Source organism: Crotalus tigris, unplaced genomic scaffold (genome assembly GCF_016545835.1).
Source record: "Crotalus tigris isolate CLP2741 ecotype Arizona unplaced genomic scaffold, ASM1654583v1 scf7180000019068.10715455, whole genome shotgun sequence".
Taxonomy (NCBI): Eukaryota; Metazoa; Chordata; class Lepidosauria; order Squamata; family Viperidae; genus Crotalus; species Crotalus tigris.
In genome coordinates, this window is record NW_024097358.1 from 8,558,555 (window position 1) to 8,572,296 (window position 13,742).

General features: G+C 36.4%; 1 protein-coding gene across 4 annotated transcripts in view; it reads left to right on the forward strand.

The window, feature by feature from the left end:
* Nucleotides 1-345: 345 nt before the first annotated feature.
* The window catches only part of FBXL20 (F-box and leucine rich repeat protein 20), a 62,288-nt gene continuing 48,891 nt past the window's right edge, over nucleotides 346-13,742 (forward strand). The window contains exons 1-2 of one of the 4 annotated variants that reach the window (XM_039359160.1): nucleotides 436-803; nucleotides 2,821-2,939. In XM_039359160.1, coding sequence (XP_039215094.1) covers nucleotides 2,892-2,939 — 48 coding nt within the window. In that variant the 5' untranslated portion in view covers nucleotides 436-803; nucleotides 2,821-2,891. The other 3 variants (XM_039359163.1, XM_039359164.1, XM_039359162.1) reach the window with 3 other exon arrangements.

The following is a 13,742-nucleotide window of genomic DNA, read 5'->3' on the forward strand; positions in this document are numbered from 1 at the left end:
TTATTTATAACTAAGTTAATCAGAAAGCCAGACCTCAGATTTCAGTCCTCTTCCACTTACATCTCCACCGCGGAATGAAACTGAGATAGTACATATTAAAAGTACTGTACAGAGAAAATGCCTAACGCACGTAAGCCCGGAAGGAAACACGCACATAACTTATTGATCACATAGAGTCGGTGAGCATCCCCGATATCTGAACTTTGTAGGAGGAAAAAACTGCATCTGCCACGGAGCGGCAGTAGCTGCCGCTGCTGCTGCTGCATCAACCGCAAAGAGATCAGAAGGAAAAAACAGACACCTCCACCCTCTTCCCCTTAGTAGGCGCGCCCACGGCAGCTCGCTTCAGGTCTCGGGAGCGCGCGCCGTCTAATATTCCCTCTTTCGTCTGCGCCGTCCTCGGCCAATGAGCGGCACTGTTGCTGGCAGGTGCGGCGTGTTTTTGTTTTGGGTAGAAGAATTAGTTGTACTTGAGGAAGGCCGGATTCCTTATTTTCGCCCTTCGGAATCGCGCGTGCCGGGAAGGAACTCTCGCTGACCAGCAGCCTCACGCGCACCGAGATCCTGTCCCCGCCGCCTTCTTGGGAGGGGGGAACACGGCTCCTCCTCTCTCGCCATCCTCCTCCCGCGGAGAAGAGGGAGGACGACGGCCAAGCAAGCGACCGAAGCCGCCGCGCCAAGGAGGTGGGGGGCCAGGTCTGGCCCGGCCTGGCTCGGCTTGGCTTGGTCTCGCCCGAGCTGACCTCCGCCAGGCCTCAGCCATGAGAAGGGAAATGAATGGGGTCACTAAGGGCCGGTTTGAGGTGAGCAGATGGCCGGTTGGATGCTTGGCCTTCGTGAAGTTTTATTGGGTGGGGGAGGCTTTGTTTAGTATGCGGTTGGGGGAGAATTGGAGCCGGGGAAGGGACGAGATCTCCCTGCTGGAGATGCTGCCTTTCCTGTCTCCTTTCCCGACCTGGAGGAGTGATGAAGGGCGGCGGCGGAGGAAGGGGCTGTGCGTTTTCTTGAACGAGTTGGGGCGAGGGGTGGGGGGAACAGCAAGAGCATCCACGGGTGGAGATGTCCCTGGGATGAAGGCTGTCCTCTTCCTCCGTGTCCAGCCGAAGGAAGGGAGTCCGTTTTTTCAAAGTGGATATTGAGAGGAGAGCTAGGAGATCTTTTGTCTGGGCAGAGAAAGCATTCCTTCGGAATAGACCCTTTGCCTGCCTGTCCCTTCTTCTCCTGTGTGCAAACACAACCACCAAACCAAAGATTGCGGGTCGAGGTAGCTCGGCTATTCAGAGGGAAGTGCCGGTGCGGCTGCTTTTTACCGCCGATGCGCCGGCCCTGGCTGGAAGGAAGAGGCTGGGGCTTCGGCTGTGCGTAGCGGGGCCGCAGGAACTGCCAGGACGTATTTGGAGTTGAGGGGGGAGGGGTACTACTTTGCACCGAGTTTTCCGTCCCATCCCCCCGCGACTGTGGGGAGAGGGGAGGAGCCAACAGAGGAAAGAGGGACGGTGGATGGGGAGGAGTCTGAGCACTAGGTTTATGTGAAGTGGAAGTCTCAGGGTAGGGCTGTCGTTTTCGATTGCGGGATTCCCCTTTGGTAGAAATTTTTTTGACAGCGATGTTATTGTTTTGGAGGGTGTGGAGGGTTTGCGGGGGAGATGAGTTCAGAAGAAATAGGTTGTGAATACATCACAAGAACAGAAGGAGCTAGCACGGATCGTGCAGGTGGTTTTTCCGTGTTAATGACAGCTAGTGATAGTCGGATACTTATAAGGGCCTGGCTGATGGTGATGGCAAAAATATAGAGCGAAGAACCGTACAGGAGGGGATGCGGTGGAAATGTGTGTCATATAGGAAGTCCGATGGAGTGACAAAAATTATAAAGCTGCTGCTTCTGCCGCCTCCATAGCCTCGTCTACCACGTATTTTTTTTTCTCGCAATCTGGGGGAAAGGGAGGGGACGTGCCGTGATAGTGCAAAGACGTATTGAGGAACCGTATAATATATGGTGTACGTTTTGGAAAAAAAGACAAAAACTATTTGTATTAGGAAAACAACAGGAGATTGAAGTTATGTTTATGTTGGAGATATGTAGATGAACAAGTATAGTGTATGAAGCTTATATAATTACTGTATAGGTTAATGAAATGAGAACAGCTAGTAATTTGAACAATATCCTAGAGGACATAGATGTTGTATCCATTGCAAGTAATAATAAATGTATTTGGATTTTGATATACAGATATGTGATTATGATTTTAAGGAGAGTGTGGTCCTTACAACTCTTTAACCGGAAGTTGAGCTGTTTTTTGGATGTATAATTGATCATGTCTGTTTGAAATTGTGCAAAGTGAATGCTGAACAGCTATTTTACAACAAGAGCAAATGACTAATGTTGAATATCAGATTGGTTAAAAGCAGAACAATCTAGTGCTATTGTTGATTTTCGTATCATGAAGTTGTGAAAAAGGAAAGAGTGGAATACTTGGAAGCTGAAGGAGAGAGATTTTGGAAGGGGAGCAAGAGTAAACAACAAACTATTCAGGAAAATATGGCATGTAATCAGAATGATCGGGAACTACACAAAAGCGCACCCTATTTTCACCAGTGTTATTTCCAGTGCATTTTTGTGACAAATGTCTTTCCTCCAATTTGGATCCTTTCTGAATTTACGATGGTGTCAAGAAAAAACATGGGAGTCACAAATGTATTCCTTATTTTTTTCTTATTTATGTATTATCATGAATATAAAGCAGGAATAATTTAAGTGCAACAATAATAATCTTGCTTAAAAACTACAACTCTGAACATTATTGTTTCTTCATTTTGTAGTTTAGAAAGGAAAAATAAAACTAACCAGGTGTTATAAAAAGTATTTAGCACCAGATGATAAACCTCCAAACATGAAAAAGAATATCTTCATCCAGAAATTGGCTGTTGGATTAAGACAGGTAATACTGTGTTTTGTTTTTATTTTCCTACTTTATACAAATATTAAACTGCTTGTTGATGCAAGGAACAAATAAAAAGAAGAGATGGTATATTCATTGAATTAAATGTCATAAATTGAATAGCATAGTTTGATGTCGCTAGGTTCAAACTCCACCCCCCAGTCACCTTGTCTGAAAGCAGAAAGTGAGCAGGACTAACAATCTTTGAAAGAGATTTAGCTGCTTAAACTGTACCACTTGAACATTTTTAAATTTGAAATGAGAGAAGAGAGCCATGCTGACTCAGGAATTGTGGGAGTTGAAGTCTATAGGTCATAAAGGGGCAATTAGTTCCCTGCCTCTCTCCTAAGTGTTTTGGAAATCAAATATATTCAAATTTGTTGGTCTTAATTTTGCTTTGCATGTAATACAGTATTTTTATTTAAAAAGGGATATGTACAGTATAGTTTGAGAAATGAATTCATCTTATTAAAAAAGGGAAAATTAGATATTACCATAAATAAAAAAAACTTTCTAAGGGGAAAAATACATTAGTAAAAATACAATATATTTATTTAGTAAAGTAGGATGCAATGAAAACTTATTTCTGTATAAAAAGAAGTTTTTTATGCAGAAAGTATTTGAGTTGTATAATTGAGTTTTGAAAAAAACTGAAAATTAGCTTGAAAACATTTCTATTGCTATGTTTTTCCATAGAAAGTTTTTCATTCTCAAGAATATATTTAAATTACTTAGTAATAATATAAATAAGCACTGTGTAGGCTAAAATGGGAAACTGGAATGGATATAATATAGGTAATCCTTGACTTACAACAGTTTATTTCGTACTGTTCGAAATTACAACAGCACTGAAAATAGTGACTTATGACCATTTTTCACACTTATGACCATTGCAGCATCCCCATAGACACATCAACATTCAGAGGCTTGGCAACTGACTCTTTTTTGAGGGTTGCAGTGTCCCAGGATCATGTGATCATCTTTGGTGACCTGACAAGCAAAATCTATGGGGAAGCCACATTCATTTAACAATTGAGTTACTAATTTAACAACTGCTGTGATTTACTTAACAACTGTGGCAAGGTCATAAAATGGGGCAAAACAATTGTCTCAGCAACAGAAATTTATGGTTCACTTGTGATTGAAAGTCAACGACTACCTGTACTAATCAAGACAGAGTTGTAATACACTTTCTTCTCAAATCCATCTTGAGACAGCTATTCATTGGGGCCATTGAAGTTTTATAAAATAGAATACAGTACTTCCTTAGATAAAGATGGTTAGAAGTAGAAGGGAAGATACATTTAGAGAATATGCACAATACAATTGGGTAATATCAAGAACTAAAGTAATTTACTTTTGGTGAGTAGAAGCTAAAAATGGGAGGAAAAATTGGAAGTAATTTTAAGCTTTTGTATTTCTGGAGAAAGTAGTTGTGCATATAATTCTTTAAGCATGCTAACATCAATATGACAACAGTTGTGCTGTCATTTTTTCTTTGAATTCTGTCTATATTAAATCTATACCATTCAGCTTTTGCAACCATTTCATTGTAAATAATTTCTAAATAAATCTTTGAATATGTATGATTTTCACATTAAACCATACTTATATGCACTGATTCTAATTGCCTTCTCAGATCAAAATTACATTTAAACAGTTCAAATGCTGGGGGAAAATAAATAAGATACCATACCTACACTACATATGAAATGGTCTTTATCAATTTAAAATCACAGAAAATACTTCAGAATTTTCCATAAAATATGGACACTATTGGTAGTCTGGTCACAAATTATTTCATATATGTCCAATCTAACTAAAAACATGTTGCATAACATTTTAATGACCAAAATTCTCAATTCCTGTAAAAGACAGCCTAAAAGCAACTGCATTAATTCAGAATCATAAAACAGCTATAAGGATAATTCCTAAAAAAAAGTCATATTTAACTGGTCTTTAGGAGAGTTACTAATTATTTATAATAATGAACAGATAGGATACCACATTATGCCTAAATAGGAAGAAATTTGAGCAGAGGACCAGAAAGAAAGGTAACATAGATGTATCATAGGAGTAAGTTTAATATGTTTGAAAATTATTGATGAGCAAACAAAATGATATTATTTGACGAGGGACGGGGGGGCCGGAACTAACTGAAGTGATCCTATGTGAACATATGTTGGGAAATTGCCAGCGAGGCTGGTAGGAGGGTTCTAGCTTGGAGTCTGCACAGTCACAAACTTCATAAGTGTGTGACCTCCCCTATGATCCATGAAGCCTTATCTTCTTGTTCCCAGAGCAAGGTAAGCAGTCTGGTGAGATTCTTGTAACAGAGTAGTTACTGACTTTACTTATGCCCAAGTGACTCTGGTTGCTTACACCTAATAACTTAAGAGTTATATAGTTTTTCAGGCATAGGTGTTAAATTGAAACATTTCATAGTGCTAGTGGAAACTTGATATATTTCCAGATTCTTGACTGAACTTCAGAAGATTTTGGCCTGTAACAACTAGACTTTTCGTCAAGGAATAAGGTATTTATATATGTTCCCTGAAATTAAGAAAGTGTTTTGCACGATACAGTAGTAATAGATATTTTTGAGGAATTTTATTGTTTGGCTCTTGAAAAAGACAAAGATGGCAAAGACAATTTTATACACATTGTGAAAAATATATATCCTGAGAATTTTTTTCATGATGGACATCTCACAAGTAGAATGTGAAAAAATAAGTGGCCCAAATGAGCAATGTAATGAGAAGGATTGGACGTAACTTTAAATCACTATACTTGTTACATATTTTTAAAACTGTTATAGTATGAATGAGTTGGGGTACTGAGCTGCTATTTCTCATACAAAGAATGTAGTACAAAACTAAAATATGGTAGCGTTTATATTAGTTCTTATAGTAACTTCATAGTATTTAATTTGTCTGCAAAATTTGTTAACTGTTGAAGGGTTGAGTTTATTTTTAAAGAAATATTTTGACAAGAAAGAACTTTTTCAATAACAAAGATATTGTTTATTAATAATTTTTCCTCTTCTCTTGATTGAAAAAGACTAAAGAATTATAGGGTTTGAGCAGCTAACAGTCAATTTCTGAAGAACCAAAACAGAACATTGGATCTCGCCTTGGATCTTGAATTTGTTGCTTCAAATTATTCACTGTCTTGAAGATTTATAATGCTCACATGATTTAATACTGACAAATGTACTTTAGCTTCCTGAAATTATATACAGAGAAACTCACTGGCAAAAGCTATAGGACAAAAATATTGTTTTTAGTCGAGGTGTTTTCTCTTTAAGTTTAATTTTCAGTTCCTTGCACCCATTTTTTGATATTTCTCAGTTTGTTTGTTTTTTGTCAATACAGATTCTGTCAAGATCTCATGGAAATAGTTATTTGGCTTTTGAAAAATAGCCATAGTATCTTATGTTGTCTTGACTGCATCTTTAACTGAAATATATAAAATTCAGACCAAACACTTAAAACCAGAAATACTTAAAATTGATGAGGGGGGAACTGCATGTGACCCATTTTTGCAGACTCATGAAATCATACAAGCAAAAATTTGTGGCAAACTGTCAAACAATAAGGAGACAAATTCTCATCAATTTTCAGTGCAAACAAAAAACCCTATTCTGTAGTCAGCATAATCTCAAGCATTAGTGTGTTTTGTTTGCTTTAGATTTAGCATGTTATGCAAATTCTGATATTACAGTTCATAATGTTTTTCTAAATATACCTAGAAAGATTTTCTTTAAAGTGAGCACTGGGGAACTACCAGAGGACTGGAAAAGAGCTGATGTAGTTCCCATCTTCAGAAAAGGAAAAAAAAAATGGATCCAGGAAATTACAGACCTATCAGCCTGATCTCAATACCTGGGAAGATTCTGGAAAAGATAATCAAACAACGAATCAGCGAACACCTAGAGGCAAACAAAGTCATTACTAAAAGCCAACATGGATTTGTGAAAAACAGATCATGCCAGACAAATCTTATTGTATTCTTTGACCAAGTGACAAAATTAGTGGATCAGAGGAATGCTGTGGATATAATTTACTTGGACTTCAGTAAGGCATTTGATAAAGTAGATTACAACCTACTACTCGATAAGATAGAAAAATGTGGGTTAGACAGCATCAGCACCAGATGGATTTGTAGTTGGCTGACCGGCCGTACTCAGCGTGTGGTCCTCAATGGAACTGCATCTACATGGAGGGAAGTGTGTAGTGGGATGCCCCAGGGCTCTGTTCTAGGCCCAGTGCTCTTCAACATCTTCATCAATGATTTGGATGAGGGGATAGATGGGGAACTCCTCAAATTTGTGGATGACACCAAGCTGGCAGGAATAGCCAACACCCCAGAAGACAGGCTTAAGATACAGGAGGATCTGGACAGACTTGAACACTGGGCGCTATCTAACAAAATGAAATTCAATGGTGAAAAAAGCAAGGTTCTACATTTAGGCAAGAAAAACCAAATGTACAGATATAGTATAGGGGGTACCTTGCTCAATAGTAGTAACTGTGAGAGGGATCTCGGAGTCCTAGTAAACAATCACTTAAATATGAGCCAGCAGTGTGCTGCAGCTGCCAAAAAGGCCAACACAGTGCTGGGCTGCATTAACAGAGGGATAGAATCAAGATCACGGGAAGTATTAATACCACTTTACAATGCCTTGGTAAGGCCACACTTGGAATACTGCATCCAGTTTTGGTCACCACGATGTAAAAAAGATGCTGAGACTCTAGAAAGAGTACAGAGAAGAGCAACAAAGATGATTAGGGGACTGGAGGCTAAAACATATAAGGAACAGTTGCTAAAATTGGGTATGTCTAGTTTAACGAAGAGAAGGATGAGGGGGTACGTGATAGCAGTATTCCAATATCTCAGGGGCTGCCACAAAGAAGAGGGAGTCAAGCTATTCTCCAAGGCGCTTGAAGGCAGAACAAGAAGCAACGGATGGAAACTGATCAAGGAGAGAAGCAACTTAGAACTAAGGAGAAACTTCCTGACAGTTAGAACAATTAACCAATGGAACAACCTGCCTCCAGAAGCGGTGAATGCTCCAACACTGGAAGTTTTTAAGAAGTGACTGGACAGCCATTTGTCTGAAATGGTGTAGAGTTCCTGCCTGAGCAGGGAGTTGGACTCGATGACCTCCAAGGTCCCTTCCAACTTTATTATTTATTTATTTATTTATTTTTAAAGTCCGGATACAATTATTAGTTCCCTTTAAAAAAGGCACTACAGTCCTCGGGCATTGAATAGTCCTTCATCCTTACTGTAGAGTTATGATGTCTGCTATGGTTTGGTATTAATTAATATATTTCATTTGGTTTAAATAACTTTTGGTTATAAATTTTTAAAATGTTCTCACAATCATAGTGTCATAACTTCCAATGCTTGTCACTACATCCATTCATTTTAGTATGGGGCTCTTTTTTATAACTCGTTTCCACTGCATACAATCAAAAGCAATTGCAACTAATTGCCAGTTTCTGCTATATTTTTTCCTATTAAGGTTTAGCGTATAATGTCTCTACAGCTTGGTAACTCTGCAAAGAGAGATAATAGAATCCTAGACACCCTATTTAAACACACTTTTTGATATTTGGGTTCTGTGAAATTAGTTATGCTAGCCCCTTACAGTTGACACAAATCTTTTCATATCCCTCCCTAATTACTTAGAATTTAAAAAGTGGTAAAGTCAATATATTAACATTGTTATAATCACTTTGTTGATTATATCTTAATGACTTTGTTGGGGGGTAGCAAGCTCATTACAGTAATTTTTTGTGCAGAAATGAGCAAATTGTTTTCTCTACCTGAATGCTGTCTGTAGTAGTTTCAGTGAGAAAAGTGACTTTGGCTACAACAAAACAAGTAGGACAGAGTGTAGCTCAGTAACTACATCCTCACACATACAAATTCCCATCGTGCTCTTCCCTAAAACATTAAACAAGGTGAACAAAAGGAGCAAAATAGTAAGCCAAAGTAATTGGAGCATGTGATTAAACAAGCAAAGGAAAGGTAGCTAATTTTAGTTTACATCAACGTAAGTTTATTATAACACTCCTTACTTTTCTCATCTTGCAAATCCTTCTTGCTTCTACCAAGTATCTATACTGCTTAATTCATTTATTTTCTTTGTTTAAATTTCTTCTCCTTTTTTGAGGATCTCATCAGCTTCATTTAATCATGACTTTGTTGGTGTTCCCATTTCTTTTAAGCCAGTCACTCTTCCTTCTTAAATTTGTTTTGTTTTTGTAGATTCTCCTTTATCCTCTTTGTATGATCACACTATCTCAATATAATTCTTTCACACACTGCACATTCCCTTTGGTATTCAATCCATTCAGTTTGATCCCATCTCTTCTTGCTTTAGTGCATACACTCAAATAATTGGTTCTCTTGCATTCAACTTAACATTTTATATTTCTGCTTACATACCCAACATCACTTCTGTCTAATAAAATGGGCAGAAGCACACTCTTATACATAGCCATATTTCTTTCTTTCAACAAAGATTCATCAAAGAGGAACTACTATAGGACAGAGTTCCTGCTTCTTACTCTCAGAGAATAGCCAGTAAAATGCATGGTTAATGTTATTGAAAGCCACTAAGAGACCAAACAGCATCAGGAGGGTCACACTTTAGAGGCTATCTGTTCATGAGGAGTGCTATCCAGACTGGAAATACCACTGAAATGGATCTAGATCAGGGGTGTCAAACTGCCAGCCCATAAGCCGGACGCCTCATCTGGAAGCTGCGCCCACCCCATTGCTGGCAATGCAAAACCATCCCGATATGTTGCGAGACGTCACGTGACGTCATGAGTTTGACATGTCTGATCTAGATAATCTGTTTTCTTCAGAGTTCTCTGGAGTTGCTGCCCCATCATTTTCTCAACAGTTCCCCTCACCCCAATGTCTGATTGGTGTCTAATAAGGCTCATGTCACTAGGGATTTGGTCCTGAATGAAAAGCTGACCTGGTATGTATTACTGAGACCTAGTTGAGTACCCATCTTAAAATAAAAGGTAAAGCTTACAAAATAAAGAAAAAACAGAACTAAATAATATGATTAGTTTCAGATGGCTTTACAAACAATAAAGCAAAATTTGATTATATTCAAAAATCCAAATCCATATCATGGCTAATAAATGAAATGGTTTGTATTTTCACCATAAGGACACAATTTTAATAAGTTATATTCCTGAATTTTATTTCAAAAATGACTGTTGGAAGTGCGTTAAAATATGCTAGAATTAGTGCTCTTCTAAATTTAAGAATGCATATTATCTTAAATAGCTTGCTAGTCTGAAAAAAAGGAGACTGGCTACTCCTTTTGACTGGCTACTTTGACTAGCTTCTCAAAAAAATACCTCTAAGATGGGTAATAAATACTATATTGATTTTGTGCAATCTGACTAACATTGATATGCTAACATGGAGACATATATTTGTTTGTCCTCCATTAAAGTTTATATTTAATATATTCTGCTGAAAAATGAGATTAGAATATGAAGCAGACTTGGTCTGGCATCATCCTTCAGGCTTTGTCCTTTTGGAATCCTTTATCAAACACAAATGCCATGGTCAAGTTGAGCCTGCTAGTTCTTGGAAATGTTTTGAATAGTCAAGTACAGGACCGTGCCAAGTGTGTGAAATATACATATACCTGCTACACAATTCTCTGCTTACAGTTTCAGATATATAGGGATGATTGTTAGTTAATTAAATAATAGGTTATTTTTTAATTAGTAGCAGAGCATTTTAAGATATTAGTTGAGCTGCAAAATATAACCTGCTTCTGCAGTATTACTTTTCTATTCAGGCAATTTAGAAGCAAAGTACATAGTACTTATTAGTTTTCCTTTATAGAACAAACTCTATTAATTTTATTTCTTTGAGTTATTGATTACAGTTCTGTTCTGTTCTAAGAAGTTCCAAATGTTGCATTTGGTCCCTTTCACACAATCTTCCTCTCTGAAGCCTAAATTGCAACAAACCAAAGAATTGAATCTTGTTCCCTCTGGTTAAAGTACATTCATTCCATCAAGTTTATTAATAATATGTTTTAATAGGCTGGTGGTCTTAGGAAATTAATAAGTTGTAGAATTGGGCAATTGTAAATCCAATCCACTCTCCAGGGTTGTTGTGTGGGAAAAATAGAAGGGAGCATTATATACAGCACCTTGAGTTGTCCAAAATAAAGTTAGAGTATACATCTAATAAAAAGTATAAATTTCAATGAGCTTATTTTATACTTCCCTCTGACTTTTTCTAAACTTAGCTGAGTTTCTCATCCAGCAGACTCCATAGTTCCAAGGAAGTTACGGAAATGAGGATGTTATCATATCAGATTTATCACTTCCTGTTTCTTAGTGTTTTTGATAGAACATAACCTACAAAGGAATGAGTTTAGTATTGATAGAATTCGACAGACCAGATGTTATTAGTCTAGAGATGATATTTCCAAGAGTGGTTTATGATCATTATAATCTACATTAAGTGAAGTGTAGAAGAGAAAACTAGGAAATAGATAGAAACTGCTGAACAGGAAAAGTAACTTTATGTATATGATTTATAAGTTGCAGAGAACGTTAATGCTTATAACACAGAAATTGTGGGTGGCATATACATTGAATATTAAAAATTAAATAAATTGAGGGTTTTATCTTATATTTTTATATTTCAGGAGTATCATTTAGTAAGGTAATGTGCTGGCAGAATTAATTCTTCACTGTTACAAACAGAAATTAAAAATTGATTATTCCCTTTGTTCATATTGAGTTTCTAATATCAAAACAATGAATGAGATAATTCTTTCATTTACATTTTTAGCACTGCCCAATTTTTTATGTTCATTATGAGTTTCAGCAAATTTAATCTTTTAAGTTTTTAAATTCTGGTGCAGACATTAACTGAACTGATTGCTAGCCATGAAATGGTGCGTTTCCTCTATTCCTTTGTTTCCTTACACCAATTCTGAATTTACATCATAGTGGAATAATTCTGTTTAAATGGAAACATTTCTTTCAGAGTTGTTTTTCAATTTTTCAAATTCTATTTCAGTTTTATATGAAGTATGTGGAAGGAACATCCAGCAGTCATATTGTTGGATGAATTTTCTATCTTCAGTGATAAATTAAGGTGAAGTCTAGAAAAATATAGTCTACTATAAATATGCTAGTCTTAAAGATGCCATACAACTCTTCATTGCAATTTTGCTAGGTGATTTGTTTTCATAGTTATGTTTCTAGAATTAGTAAAAACATGGTTAGGAAAATGTATACTTTTTTCAGGATATCTGCCATATAGTTCTACTGCTAGATAAACTGAGATACCTTTAGGTAGACATGTACAATTACAATTACAAAAATGGTAATACTATAAGTATTTAATTTTCCTTCTTTTGATGTGCACTTCATAAATCCTTACTTATGATGCTCAATGTCTTCCATCAAGCACACAGTTTAAGGAATAATGAGGAAGAAAGAAGACACCAATGTAACGGTATAAATTAGCTGAATCAAGTCTTGTGATCAATGGTATGGCATACTTTCAGGTTTTCTTTCTTTCTTTTCCAAGGTGGAATAAGTAAGCACCAGTGCATTTCCCTATCTATGATTGTTAACTATTACTGTATATTGTTTCCTAGCTTCAATAGAAGGTTTACAGCTATAAAGGTCCATGTGATTTTTTCAGTAGAAATGGATGCAAGAAAATAATAAATTAAAAAGTATTTTACAATTCATACAACTTTGCTTAGCTATATAAAGAAAACAACCATTCAGTTCTATTTGCATTTACTCCTTAATCCAGCATTAACTTCTTGCAATGGAGTTGTATCTAAAAGTAGAGGTTCCGTAATTTGAATAACATGGAAAGCACATTTAAATTAATTAGCATTTTAATTAATTAAATTAATTAGAGAACTGTAGGAGGCATTTGTTTTTAGCTTTTACCAGATATACAATTTTTCAGTTTCAGGAAAAAAAAATCAGTTTCTGTTGCTGATAGATTTGGTGTTGATTTCTTTACAGCTATATCAACTTAAAAGGAAGACTGGAGATTCTTTCCCAACTGAACTATTTCAGTTTGTGAGCTAATCAATATTTAGCCAGAATATCAATATTCCATACAATTTTACATCACACAGACAGAATTTATATAAAATGTTTCATGTTTTATGACATAAATAAGGAAACCTGGTTTATTTAACTATAATTGTTAAGCACAATTGCTTGGATATATATCCAAGCAATTGTGCTTAATTAACAATTATAGTTAATGTAATATAATATATTAATTAAGCTAAGTATAAATTTACAATCCACAATGAGTATATTTATATGATATATAATTTAACCTGTCACCACAATACCCACCTGCACACACAGCATGCGTGCACACACATATACACACTTCGTCGTTTATATGCAAGAGATAAACACCTAATATATCCAATTTGGTTTTGAAAGATTTTTTATAAAATGTGAAGTTCTGGCTATATAAAAAAAACATGTAGACAAAATTATGGAGGTACACACATTTTAATTTTTCCTTCACCAGGCAGAAACGCAGTCTATTACAAAGCATTTGTCTTGGCTGCAGTGTTTTTGATTTTTTTTTAAACTAACCCTCTGATTCTCAAAAAAAAAATTAAAAATGGCTCCCAAAATTAGATATAATTTGACTGGTAATTCCTAGTTAAGGAAAACATTTTTATTTACCTAATGCTTAATCTTTTCAGAAAGCCCTTAAAACTTGCCTTTTTCAGCAAGTCTG